General features: G+C 47.0%; 1 protein-coding gene across 1 annotated transcript in view; it reads right to left on the bottom strand.

Annotated features, from left to right (window-relative positions):
- The window catches only part of LOC142765970 (uncharacterized), an 82,982-nt gene that overhangs the window by 30,086 nt on the left and 38,775 nt on the right, over positions 1-14,121 (bottom strand). The window contains exon 2 of the mRNA XM_075867778.1: positions 3,681-3,719. Coding sequence (XP_075723893.1) covers positions 3,681-3,719 — 39 coding nt within the window. The remainder of the gene's footprint in view (positions 1-3,680; positions 3,720-14,121) is intronic.

Here is a 14,121-nt window from a genome sequence, read left to right as displayed (position 1 = left end):
TTTGTTTCCAAAAAATCAAATGTATATTGGTTGTTCACTATTCAATGTTTTAAAGAACTATACTAATAACATTTTTAGCAGTGTTATCAAACAGCTCTTATTTGGTGATCCATGGTACCCACATTGGGTCGTGTACTGTGCGGCTTCAGTGTAATATGTTTTTAGGTTCAATTTAGAAGGCGTTTGAGGATACATTAGGAAGAATTGCGTACGTAATCATTTTCTAAATTTTTTATGTTGGGTCGATTCTTTTTCTTTCATACTTTTCTGCAATGCCATTTTCGATAGATTCAGACATCTATGCAAAAGTATTGCTTCATTCATAAGCTTCCATTTGGGAAAACCCTGCACATCTTCAGCAGGAGTATATATTTTGCCAGGGGCCATACCTCTTGGAAGTATTTTTCACTAATACAGAAGGACTTCCGGCTACATTACTCTTCCCTGCAAATATTGTTAAAACGGTTGCTATGCTCTTTTTTGAGTCGATCGGCTTTCAGGAGGTCAAACATTCTTAAAACGTAGCATGCATTTCACAACCAGGTTTCCCGTCTCCCTACGGCTGGGTTCTCTGACTCGGGTGACGTTAGGGGAGAGACTCTCTGTAGCAGAAGGTGAACAATTTGAGGGGTCATGAATGAATGAGGATGGCTACCACTTCCATAAAACCCAGAGTCCTGCCCTACATACATCAAGTATGTCATAACCTATGGATGAAACCGAGCAGATATGGTTTCCACTGGTATTTTCGCTGTCTTTAAGGCCGGCGCGTGGTTTACCTTTGTACTTCCAGAGAACCAGAAAGAAGGCATAGCTGTGGTAAAAACAATGCAACGCTGCGCTCCTAATTCTTTACAGAAAATACGTACGAAGTACCCCTGACTAACCGCAAGCCATTCAAAGGCCAGACGAGGTGATGCCTGATTGATCGAACAAGAGCACATGAACGACCATTTAGGAATGATGATTCGGGGTTCCCGCCTGTGTGTTATGAAGGCTGCGCGTCTGAACCACAGTTTCAGGGAATAAATATTTAGAGGAGAAGCCGCGACCAATGACCTCGAGAGATATGAGAAGGCTATGTTACTTTTGTGGAAAGAAAACTGATAATTGTGCTAGGCATACATCTGCCAAATTAATAGAATTTAAATTGCGTTCTTTAATAGGCTGATGATTGATTTTATCTATGCGTGCGCATGCTAGGACTTTGCATATATGCGACGTGGAAAGAAGACGAAGTGTGTGCTTGGCAGAACGCTTGTGAAGACTGATTCGCTAGTTTATCACTATTTTTGCTTGCGCCACTATATCTCTGCATCGTTCTGGAAACGATGTGTGCAAAAACGTTCCCGTGCCCTCGCCGGTAATGATGGTGGCTGAAGCGGCAAACTCCGGATAGCGCTATGGGCTTCTTAGCGCTGACACAGTGACCAAACCATTGTCCACTCGCTCAGCAGGGAGGGATGGTCTGAGTACGACTTTCAACTCATAAAAAGCCGTAAGATGAAGCACTGGGTTCTCCCTGACTTCAGCCAAATCTAATGATAACTACTCAGAAGACTGCAGTCAATAACATTATTTTTGTACCAGAGCTTGTTACCGATAGCTTGACGCGACTCAACACACAATCAGTGTCGGTACGTGTGGAGTCGGTGGTGCCAAACGAAGTTAGAAACTTGAGACTCAAGTCATGAAAAAAAATGTTCTTGCTATCGACATTGCACACGAGACTGCACTGAGCACACTGAGCAATATTGTGGGATTTGATTCCATAAAAAGTTCGCTCGTACATCACAATGAAAAGTGGTACCACTACTGGCGCCATCTGTGATGTCGACATCTCTGTTTCATAAACAGACTTGACCACTCTTGGGAAATCATTGGTTGTTGGCATTGTCACGATCAAGAAGAGCGTGTCATTGTGGCAAATTAGAGCGGTAAATTGAGTGTAATAAGAAAAAAGATGACTGGTGCAAGAATTCTGCGCGGCTGGCTTCGATGGTTGTTGGGGCTTTAGACCCCGTGTCCTGGGCGTCCATCCCGGCCGAGCGTGACCTGCATGCCAACAATAAGTGAGGCTGCAGGACATCGACGTAGTCTCAAGCCAGTGAGCTACACGAAAATGCATGTTTCTACCGCGGACGCTGCCACCACAACGGACTCAACTTCTCGTTTACCGGTGCTACGCTCACCGCAACGACGGTGTGTGTGAGTGAGGTCTAGAAAACTTGGTGGCGCGGAAAAAAAGTGAGTTGAGTGTTAAGATGAAGACTTACGTGTCATGTGGACATGAACTTCCCTGTAGGCCCTCTTTAACCTGCTATCGTCGTGACGTTCATTAGTGGAATATGCAGTCCTCGTCCTCTATAAATATCGTCTTTGTATTCAACAGGCTGTCGTGACTGTGTCTGATGACATGGGCCCACTGAGTCAACCCCTTACTTATCACAGGCATTGATATCATAAATATTTCTCGCATGGGCACATCATGCTTTATAAAACAAACATTCAAGGGTGAATTTCTGCCCTCGCTTGGCAAGTTGGGTCAATTTCGGCATGCTGCACGATCATTCATCCTGAGGCCACTTCATTGCCATATTGTTTTGAGGTTTGGACACGTTTGCACCCTGAATCAGAGCACAATAATTTGTTCGCCGAGTTACACGTTACAAACTCCTGTGCCGCCACGGTACTCAAGCACAGCATTCACGTCGTTTCCCATGACGCTTCGTCAAACGACTGGCCCAAGATACAGAAAGAAAAGGATATGCTTTAGCATATGGTGCGAGACTGGTTGTTCGTCTAGAGTCTGTTGCAGTCGTCTCAATGTGCTGCTCCCGACGCCGTCGTGGTTCAAGGGAATCATAATCCACAGGTGACACAAGTTTTTCTTCTTCCTAGACCTTGCGTATCTTCGTCAATTTCTGAGGACAGGACCGGAACAGAGCATAGGGACACTGATATTCAGCCGGCATTGCTAAAGCTGCAGCCATTGTCATGACCACAGCCAGAACCACAACCGCAGCCGAAGCCAGAGCGCAATCCACAGCAAATCAAAAGGTCACAGCACCGAGCCAACATTTTCTGAGTCAACGAAAACGTTGGTTAACTATACCATGCCAAAAAGTGCGAGGACATGCCTGCGACAGTACGATCTCTCCTGGACACCTTATTAGTGACGTTGAATAAGCAAAATACTCCGTCAGTTCAAACGGCCCTGCACTGCTAGAGGCACTCAATCGAATCATTCCAGCACTTCATAGTCCCCACGTATCGCCCACGGCCCTCTCCGACGCCGCAAATACCCTCTCGCTTGTATGAATGCTGTAGTCATGTTGGTAAGAACTGTTTCCGGCCTCAGTGACTTACTGTGCATCTTTGTGTGTGCAGTACTCTCCTTTCCTCCCTTTCTCTTTTTAATTCCCATCCGCTATCCCCAGTGCAGGGTAGCAAATCAGACGCTCATCTGGTTAGCCTCCCTGCCTTTCCTCTTTTGTCTCTCTCTCTACCATGACGTCTTTCAAAGAATAAACGATTTGCATATTAACTACTTGAGTCGTTGTACCTCCCCTCATCGCGTGTGTGTTTGTTTTTTTCGTGCGACCGAGTTGTTGAATGATATGCGCTATGTTTTGTGAAGCTAATTATTACTATAATTTCTATCAAAATGACGTACTTACCCCACTCTGACCAGGCACTGCTTCAAATGGCCCACGAGGCTGTAAACAGTAAAGCACGTCAAGCTGGAGTGATATAAGCCTACAAGGGCAAAACCAAAACCGCTCACCCTATCGTGATAAGCATCAGTGTTTGAAACGCTGCAATAAATTGTTCTTGTTGGATTTGAAGTCAGTGTGACTTTGCGGCAAACAAGTGACTGAAAAGTGGCATTGACTCGCCTCCTTTCTGTCTGGAAAAACATAACACAGATGTTTCTACCTAGCGCAGATGTCGAAGTTCGGTTCCTTAGGATGCGGCGCATGCAAGTTTTCAGTGCATTGGTGCCGGCTTCATGGTAAGTATTAAAACAAGCAGCTTTGCAGTATGAGTGCATGAATGAATGCTCATACACGCGGCTATTATAAATGTTATTTTGTTAGTAATGAGATATTGAAGTTCTACGCTAGAGACAAGTACCACGATTATAACCACTGCACTTTATTGTTGACTAATAACCAAGGGATATTTCCTAATACTGGGTTCCTCATTGAATTTTATTTAGCGAAAGTGGTATTTGTGAGAGCTTTGTCTACGTTCGACGTCAATTAACAAGTGTGCGTTCAAATACTCCCCCCCCCCCTGATGAGTTTGGTATCGCCGTTTTACGTGGATGCTGAGCTAGTCAGCGAGTTTTTAAAGCGAAGCTTGCAGTTAATTGAAGAATGCGTTGGTGGCATACGGCTACAGTCCTCCGCCAGCGAGCACAAAAAATTGTTGTTTTCAACAGTGCACCCGTGAAATACAGATTTTAATTAGCCGGTTTTCAATAAATGGCACTTCCCCGATGGTGAACATTTTTTTATGACAGCGTAGTGATGTTATATCGGGGTGACTAGAGAAATGAGTTGGGCTGTTTGGTGCACATTGAAGGTACAGACGTAGCTATTTAGTTTGCATTTTTAATGATCGTTGGCACACAATATCGTGATACGACATTGCATGAATTCATTAACAAATGTCGAAATAGCGTAAAATAGTTGCGGCAATTTTTTGTGGGAAGTCAAACGTGCTTTATTAGCCTACATGAAAGCAACTCTTTGCCGGTCTTTCAATTGATATATCAAGCAATTGGGCGTGAAGTACTGCAGGCGGCACCTATTTTTCACATGAAGTATTAGCACTTGACGTTCGTCTATCTGCTTTTGCAAATGTTTATCTTGCATTCGTTTAAAGGTGTATTTTTTACTATTGGCGTTTATTAACCAGGCGATGCCAAGCACAGTGTTTGCGAAAACTGAACGGTTGCGGGCTACATAAAACAAAGATGTGTGAATCAACTCTTAGAATAGCAGAACCATGCCTGGTATAGGAATAGCAGGAATGGTAGTGGGAGATAGAAAATTTGAATTCAGGATAAGAAGGAAAACTCCTATATTAGCACAGTCATATATTGAAATGTACAGCAAGGAGGTGAAAAAAAGGAAGTCACGGCGGGTAGGCGCAATAGAAGGAAAGGGAGGTTAGAGCGTAGTATTGACTTCCATCATGAAGTTTTGCTAGGGGATGAACAGGGATGGGATTATGCGCAAGAAAAAAAAACTGACGAAGTGGAAACGGGGAGGTGGTGAAATGTAGCACAGAAATGTATACGGTATATCACAGCATAGTGCGAAAACGCAAAGTGAGGGCGAAGGAAAGTGATATGAGGCTTACATTAAGAAAAAAAGGAAAGTGGTCACTATACAAAGAGGTTCATAAACAACGAAAAAAATAATAAATTTGAAAGAATAATAGATAACATTTTAGGACAGTAATATCAAAACAGAGACGATGAAAGACAATAAAAATAACATTGTGCGTTCACCATATAGTAGTACTTTGTTAAACGCTCTGCTGTTTCATCAGGTTTCACAGACGTGGGTCTACCTCTATTTTGTGTTGCTAAATTAAAAGACTTTTCAATGAGTTTGCAGTCATAATTAAAAAACAATCCTAATGAGTAGTAGTGTTTAGTACGCCATCATAATAAATAACCGCATCATTCGCACAGACAATCGGGGTTATATGTTTTTACTAACCATAACACGAGTCGATAGACTAAATTCTGTTTTTATAGTTGAAATGCATTTAACAAAATGTAGGCCATGGCCACATCTGTCAACGAGAAAGCGTGAGGTCTCTACTAAGCCACTGGGCCTACCACGCGATCTAAATTTCTAATTTACATAAATACATATGCGTGTAATAAATTGATAACGCAATCTGCAATCAAGCCTTATCAAGCGTCTACTCTTTCAATTCGTCTACGTGTCCTCTCCTATGAAATAACAGTGTGTTGGCGTTCTTGCTTTTGGAACACTTTCCCTCAAGAGACACTCTGTATATCAGGCGGTCAGTTCTTTTCGAACACAATAACTCCGCCGTTTTTCAGCAGGTTCGTTGTTACAGTTTCTCACCAGTGGCTTTGCCTTTTTGCATTCTTTATAAGACTTTCCCTACTTCTGTAGTCGTTACTGGTAAGGTGTCAATTTTTTTGGCTATTTTTGCTTCTTACGATACCGTAAGAAGTGATATCGTAATACCCTTGTTTCGCAGGCAGCATGTAAACCATGGTTACGCAAACCGTATATCGCTGATGTTACACGGCACACGAATCCAGCGTTATGTCACTAACCACGGTTTTAAGAAACCAAGATTGGTGACCTTGGTTAAGCAGATAAGCAAGAAAATGGCGGCTCCCATCCCCGATGAGTGCATGCCATGAGCGAGCGTGGCGTTATGCTGTCGAGAGAAACGTGGTGTTCTAATTCTATCTTGTTTTCATTTGTACTTGTCGAACGTCACGTGCGCGGTCCAGACACTTTTTTATGAAAGCATCAGAACTCCTCGTATGCCGGTCCTAAGGGTATGATACCGTTAGACCACGGCTCACCACCACCGACACTGCCTCGATGGGGCGACCTTCGACAGCGGCGTTGACGAAAGAAGAGCAGTGTGTCGTGCTGTGTGTGGTGTGTTTGTTAGAGTGATGTGCGGTTACGTCGACAAGAGGGGACAGACTGGGTGCCTGCGAGAGGGGGACGTGCTCATAAGATTTTGAAGAGAGCGGACGTGTGTCCTTACGCTGAGATGTTCCGTGTTATTTCTAAGTGTAACCTCTTGGAATATGTTTCTTTTTCAGTTCTCACCGAATTTTACTTTTGCCTTTCTTTAACTATTCACATGGTGCTAAAACCCGGCATTGACGGACAGAAACATCAAAGTTGAGAGCGGACAGGAAAATTTACTGACTGCTTGGACTCAGTGAGTTGATCACCAAACTGTGCATGAATGATTCGTCACTTGGAGAAGCTGCCGGCAAAAAGGCGTGTATGACACGGCCCCAACTCCCGCATCATCGATGAGGCCAAGCCTGCGCTTCGTGACGGGACACAGAGCCAGCTGTTCACCTTTATTCTACGCCTAGAAACTACATACGAGGAGCTGCGCAAGAATAGCGAGAAGCTGGAGCCACTGATCCTTGAGGAAGAGTTCGAAGCCGAGTACAACGAGACCATAAGGTGTGATGACGCAGCCACAGCCATAATCGTTCGCCTTCAAGCAAGCCTCAGCACCCTGATTATAAACAACGGAGCACTTCAAGCTGTACAGCCAACGAGTCACAATCAACGAGAAGCTGTTCTCCAAGGTGACGGCGTGAAGTTGCCCAAGCTACGCTTGGAGATATTCGACGGTGAGTTGGCGAATTGGATTCCCTTTTGGGAACAGCAAGCCGTTCATAACAACCCGTGTCTTTCGAAAAGTAAGAAGTTTCAACATCTTCGCTTGTTGTTGCACTATTCAGGTTTGGTGGCAATGAATGATGCTAATACCCCAGAGTCTTGCTATGAGGATTCCCTTGAAATATTACAACGGTGTTTCGGCGAAGGAAGACAAATCGAATAAAACCATCTCGCTAAGCTTCAAGCTCTGCCCACTCCTTCATCATCGAAAGACCTGCGTGGACTTCGCAAATTATATGACTACGTTCAGGGGCACATAAGCTGTCGGCGCAGTCTCGGAGTAAACGCAACTACGTACTCCAGCATTATGAGCGACATCTTAACGTCGCTACCACGTGACCTTGCTGTCGACTACAACAGGCATGTTTGTCGTTCTAAACGACCTTCACCTGCAGCAAGCAATGACGTTAAGGGCAAAATTGTAACGGCCTCACGGGCAGACAGCAAAAGGGCTGAGGTTCAGCTGAAAAATGTGCTTGAGTTCCTCCTAACAGAGGGAGAAAGCAGAAAGAGGTGTGTTAACCCCGACCGTGCAGCAAAGAGGGCACGGTTAGTGTACGAAAAGCACGAAAGAAGTTCGAAGAGGCCGACCGCTGTGGCTCTTCACGCAAAGGCAGCAGCAAAAATGACGACTAAATGTTGCTTCTATGCTCGTCAGAGCAAAGCACTTAACTTTGTTCTGATCTGCTTGATAATAAAGAAAAACGAAACAGATTAATGGCTGACATGAGATGTTTTCGCTGCACTGCACGAGATCATCGCGTTCAAAACTGTCGAAAGTAACGTGCACTTCCTGCAAAGGGTGACATGTGTTTTCGATGTCCAACGCCATATCCAACGGAGCTCCGAGAAAAATTCCATCCGTCGATACAACCTATGTTTACGCCTCTGCCGCAGATTCGAAAGATTCCGAGGTGCTCTTACAGACCTTTGGAGCATGGGCTATTGAAGGAAACAAAGGCAGCTATATCAGAGAACTTTTATCAGAGAGAATGTCTCAAAAACGCTCCAGCTTCGTGAGTCAGGACTCACCGCCCTGAATATGGCAACATTTGGCGAGCACAACACCACCTAACAAAGATGTCGCGTAGTACAAGTCCAACTGAGAGCACGGTAATGTGGGCAAGATTTCTCGATCTAAGCAGTAGAGGTACCCGTCATCTGCAAAAATATTCTGTATACTCCGACAGAACATCATTTTGTGGAATCGGTTGAAGCGAACAGGGCAAGCTGCTTTCAAGCTGTTGCTTTCCTACATGCCAGCAAATCTAGGAATAAGCCTGCTATTGGATTAAACCACTTGTGGAAACTTATGAAGAACAAGGTTGACCACTCCAAAATTTCTGTTGGTCTAGGGGCAATCAACACTGCCTTCAAGTAGACTTTCTTATGCCCGGTAAGCCCAACCACTTTATTATTGTTTGCAATGAACACACGCATTTTAAGGATAGAGACACGCATGCTCGATCATTTACACTCTCTCCTGCAAAAATTTTCGGGAACTCCATTGATGAGGCATAAAAGAGGAACACAAATTGAGCCTACATGACAAAGTTGTGCAAAAGCAATTTGAGAGTGCCTTTGCATTGTGTGAAGACCACTATGAGGTAGCACTGCCGTGAAAAGGATCTGCGGGGGCGCTCACAGTATTGTTCACTTAGCTAAGAAGCGGCTTCAGAACTTGATAACACGGCTTAGACGCGACGGAGAGCTGCTCAAGAAACACTATCCGTTATGCGAGGTAACCTGAAAGAAGGTCATGCCAAACGCACGCCACCTCTGCAATCAGATGATCCAGAACATATTCTTACAAGAAAACGTATATTTACAGATATTTACAACGATTACACGCGATGACAATGCCTGGCGCACTGGTGGGCTCTAACCAGTCTCTATCCACTTCGTAGTCTTTTATTTCAGCCAGGGACCCTCTACCGTTTATGCCCCAATCCCACTACTGTCTTGTGGCACTACCCCGCGGCGTTAAAGTGCCGACCCGGCGCTTGTCACGAAAGGGGAGTGTTGGGTGACACATAAGGCTTCAGGCTGACGACGTGCACAACAGTGGATGGTGGTGGCATTGAGTGCACTTCGTCGACGACTCGCTGTATCTCGTAGGTGAGGTAGGTGATCTTGCGAAGGACTTTGTATGGTCCGTCATAGCGAAATAAAAGTTTTTATGAGAGGCCGATGTGACGACATGGGGTCCACAAGAGTACGAGAGAACCTGGTGCATTCAAAACTTCGTGGTGGTGACGATCGTATCGATCTTTCTGAAAGGCTTGAGAAAGCATGAGTCGTTCTTGGGCAATCTGTCGTGCTGCGTCGGCTCGCTCTATGGCATTGCGGACGTATGTGACAGGGGAGCTTGAACCAGCGGGAAGGAGTGTATCAACAGGCAGAGAGGATTCCCGTCCATAAAGAAGGTAGAGCGGGGAATAGCTTGCGGTGTCATGTCTGGAGGAGTTGTAAGCGAAGGTGACGTAGGGTAACGTCGCGTCCCAGTCACGGTGGTCTGGAAAAACATACATTGACAACATGTCCGTGATAGTGCGATTAAGTCGCTCTGTAAGTCCATTAGTTTATGAATGGTATGCAGTTGTGAACTTGTGTTTCGTGGAACAGGAACGTACGATATCCTGGACGACGCGAGATAAAAAGTATCGGCCTTGGTCAGTAACGAGCTGTCGAGGAGCGCCGTGATGCAATATGATGTCATGTAGCAGAAAGTCGGCGACATCGGTAGCGCAGCTGGTTGGAAGAGCGCGGGTGATCGAGTAACGTGTCGCGTAGTCGGTCGCCACGGCAACCCATTTGTTCCCGGATGCAGAAGTGGGAAATGGCCCGAGAAGGTCGAGCCCTACGCGGTAGAATGGTTCAGCAGGGATCTCAATAGGGTTAAGAAGGCCAGCTAGAAACGATGTTGGTCGTTTTCGACGTTGACAAAGGTCGCAGCTGGCGACATACTTTTGCACAGAGCGATATAGGCGTGGCCAGAAAAAACGGTGCCGGACGCGATCATAAGTGCGGTTGACTCCCCGGTGACCAGCGGCAGGTTCATCGTGAAGCTGTCCGAGAACATCTACACGCAAATGGGAAGGCACAACGAGAAGGCGGTCAGGACCATTAGGCGCATGTTTTGGCGGTAGAGAACTCCTTCATGAACGAAATACAAGTTCAGAGAAGTGGGTGGAGTAGTGGAACTAAGGCTTTCTATGATGGGAAGTAAATGCGGGTCGCGGCGTTGCTCAGAAGCGATATCAAGAAAGTCTGATATTGATAAGACGCAAGCCTTCGAAGCTCTCTCTGGGGCGTCTGGTGGATCCACTGAATACGGTGACAGGCAGTCGGCGTCTTGATGGAGGTGACCAGATTTATACACGACCAAGAAGGTGTATTTTTGGAGGCGTAGAGACCAACGACCGAGACGTCCCGTGGGATCCTTTAGCGAGGAAAGCCAGCAGAGTGCATGATGATCAGTTACAACAGTAAAACTGCAGCCGAAGAGGTACGGGCGAAATTTAGCGACAGCCCAAACAAGAGCAAGACACTCTTTTTCGGTGATGGAATAGTTCCTCTCGGCAGGGGATAAAAGGCGGCTGGCGTAGGCGATGACACAGTCACGTCCATGCTGACACTGAGCTAAAACAGCACCAATTCCGTGGCCACTCGCGTCCGTACGAACTTCTGTCGGGGCAGTCTGATCGAAGTGGGCTAATATTGGCGTAGTCGTGAGGGCTGCAATGAGCGCCGAAAATGCAGCACTCTGAGGCGAATTCCAAGTAAATGGGACGTCTTTTTTAAGAAGCTTGGTGAGAGGCCGCGCAATATCGGCGTAATTTCGGATGAAGCGGCGAAAATAGGAGCACAAACCAAGGAAGCTCCGGATATCCTTATGAGAAGAGGGCACGGGAAATTGAGTCAATGCACGAATTTTGTCCGGATCGGGCTGTACCCCAGATGCGTTAACGAGGTGACCAAGTACAGTTATTTCGCGATGGCCGAAACGGCATTTGGAGGAGTTCAGCTGGAGACCAGCGTTGCGAAATACTTGGAGAATACTAGACAGTCGCTCTAGAAGGCTTCCAAACGTCGGTGAAAAAACAATTATATCATCTAAGTAGCATAAGCAAGTGGACCATTTGAAGCCGCACAGAAGGGAGTCCATCATGCGCTCAAAGGTGGCCGGCGCATTACAAAGCCCAAACGACATTGCTTTAAATTGGTATAACCCATCAGGGGTTACGAATGCTGTTTTTTCTCGGTCCCGTGGGTCAACAGCGATCTGCCAATAACCAGATCGAAAGTCAATGGACGAGAAAAACTTTGCGCCATGAAGGCAGTCAAGGGCGTCATCTATTTTTGGTAAAGGGTAAACCTCCTTCTTAGTGACCTTGTTGAGATGTCTATAGTCGACGCAAAACCGCCATGTGTTGTCCTTCTTCTTGACAAGCATGACCGGGGATGCCCACGGACTAGATGAGTGCTCGATGACGCCTTTGGCGAGCATTTTCTCGACCTCTTTCTGGATGACAGAGCGTTCGGCAGCGGAGAAGCGGTAAGCGCGGCGATGAATTGGGTTGGCATCGCCGGTGTTGATGTGATGGGTCACAACTGATGTCTGGCCTAAAGGGCGGTTGTCAAGATCGAATATGTCTGCATAGGATGTCAACAGACGGTGGAGGTCTTGTGCTTCGGAGGGCGAAAGATCTGGCGCTATCATTTTGGCAATGTCAATGCTTGACAGGTTGGGCGCAGTGAGCAAGTTGACGTGCGGAGTAGGTTGCTGAGCCGACAGTTCAGAAATATCACACTCTTGCAACGACGACATGACGCCTAGTTTAATACCAGCAGGCAGCACATGCGTGGAGAAACCAAAGTTCAAAAGAGACAGATGGGTCTGATTGTGGCATACTCTCACCACGGTGTGCGGGACAGCAATGGAGTGCTTTAGCACAACGTGGGTAATAGGTGAAACGACATATTCACCATCGCACACAGGCGGATCACACACGAGCTGCACGTAAGTCGTGGCTTGCGGCGGAAGATGCAGGAACTCGGTGGCACAAAGACAACTTTTAGCGTCATGGGCAACAGCGGCGTCAAAAGGCAGTTCCAACTGAAGAAGACCCGTCGAGCAGTCGATAAGGGCGGAGTGCGCAGAGAGAAAGTCGAGGCCAAGAATCACGTCATGTGGGCACTGCTAAAGCACGGTGAACAATACGATGGTCTGGCGCCCAGCAATACACACGCGAGAGGTACACATGCCGAGAACGGCAGATGTGCTCCTATCGGCAAGCATTACTGCACACTTATTAGGAGGCGTGATCACTTTTCGCAGTTTAATACAGATAGCAGCGCTCATGACTGAAATTTGTGCACCAGTGTCTATGAGGGCTGTAACGGTAACGTCATCCACCAAAAGGTCCAAAATATTGCGGCGTGTAGGAACGTCAACAGAGGATTTGCAGAATGGGTCGTTAATGCAGCGTCACCTCCGGGAGCTGCATGGTCTAGTTTCCCGAGGTTGAGGGCCCAGGTCGTGCGGGGGACCTGGATCAAGAAATCATCGGCGCGAGAGATCGGCGGCCTTGGGGTGAGGATGACCGGCTGAACCTTCGGCCCTGAACGTTAGTAGGAGCAGGCTGTATGTAGATCGTACGGAGTAGAAAAGCGGCGAGAACTGCCTTCAAAGCGACGCCATGTCCCAGTGTTCCAAGATGAATTGGATGACCAACGATTGCGACAGTAGCGTGCAATGTGGCCGGCGCGAGAGCAGTGAAAGCAGATTGGTCTATCATCTGACGTTCTCCATTCAGCAGTGTTCCCGTAGCGTGAAGGGTACACCGGAATCTGGTTAACAGAAGCCGAGCTCTCGGTGGTGCGAACAGCGCAAACAGGTGTGATGCCGAGATTTGCTATTTCTTGGCGAACGACGGCTTGGATGAGGGAGACGGTGGATGCGTTGTCTTTAGGACCGTCAGAGGCGATGGCTGCAGGAGCCATTGCTTCGAGTTCGCGACGAACGATTCGGGTGACATTTTCGGACGATGTAGCTTGCGTGAACTTGGGGCTGTCTTCACAGGTCGAAGTGGCTGCAGTATTAGGCAGACGCGCAAACTGGCGGGTTATGTGACGGTTCTTGGCGTGCTCGAAGCGCTGACACTCCTTCACAACCGCGTCGACAGTGGCGCAATCTTTAACGATCAACAGATTGAAGGCGTCATCGGCAATTCCCTTCAATATGTGAGCGATTTTGTCAGTTTCGCTCATGTTCTCGTCCACCTTTCGACAGAGGCCCAATACGTCCTGTATGTAAGATACATATGATTCTGTCGATGTCTGCACGCGACATTCCAGGTCTTTCCTCGCGGCCTGCTGTCGTTTAAATGACCTGCTGAATAACTCGAGAAGCTTCAATTCGCAAACGTCCCAGCTGGTCAACTCCGACTCATGCGTCTCATACCAGGTGAGCGCCGTATCCCGCAAGTAAAAAACAACGTTGGCCAGCCTCAACGTAGGGTCCCACCCTACGTTGATGCTGTATGTAGGTATTCGCTCACGCGCTCGTACAAAGCGACCCAAACTTCAACATTCACCTTGTCCTCGCCTGTGCCCGAGAAGTGCTGGTGCTGGTGCTGCTGCTGCTGCTGGTGCTGCTGCTGCAGCTGCGGCTGCT

Source organism: Rhipicephalus microplus, chromosome 6 (genome assembly GCF_043290135.1).
Source record: "Rhipicephalus microplus isolate Deutch F79 chromosome 6, USDA_Rmic, whole genome shotgun sequence".
Taxonomy (NCBI): Eukaryota; Metazoa; Arthropoda; class Arachnida; order Ixodida; family Ixodidae; genus Rhipicephalus; species Rhipicephalus microplus.
The sequence above is the reverse complement of the archived record's forward strand: the minus strand, read 5'-3'. Positions and strand labels throughout refer to the sequence as shown.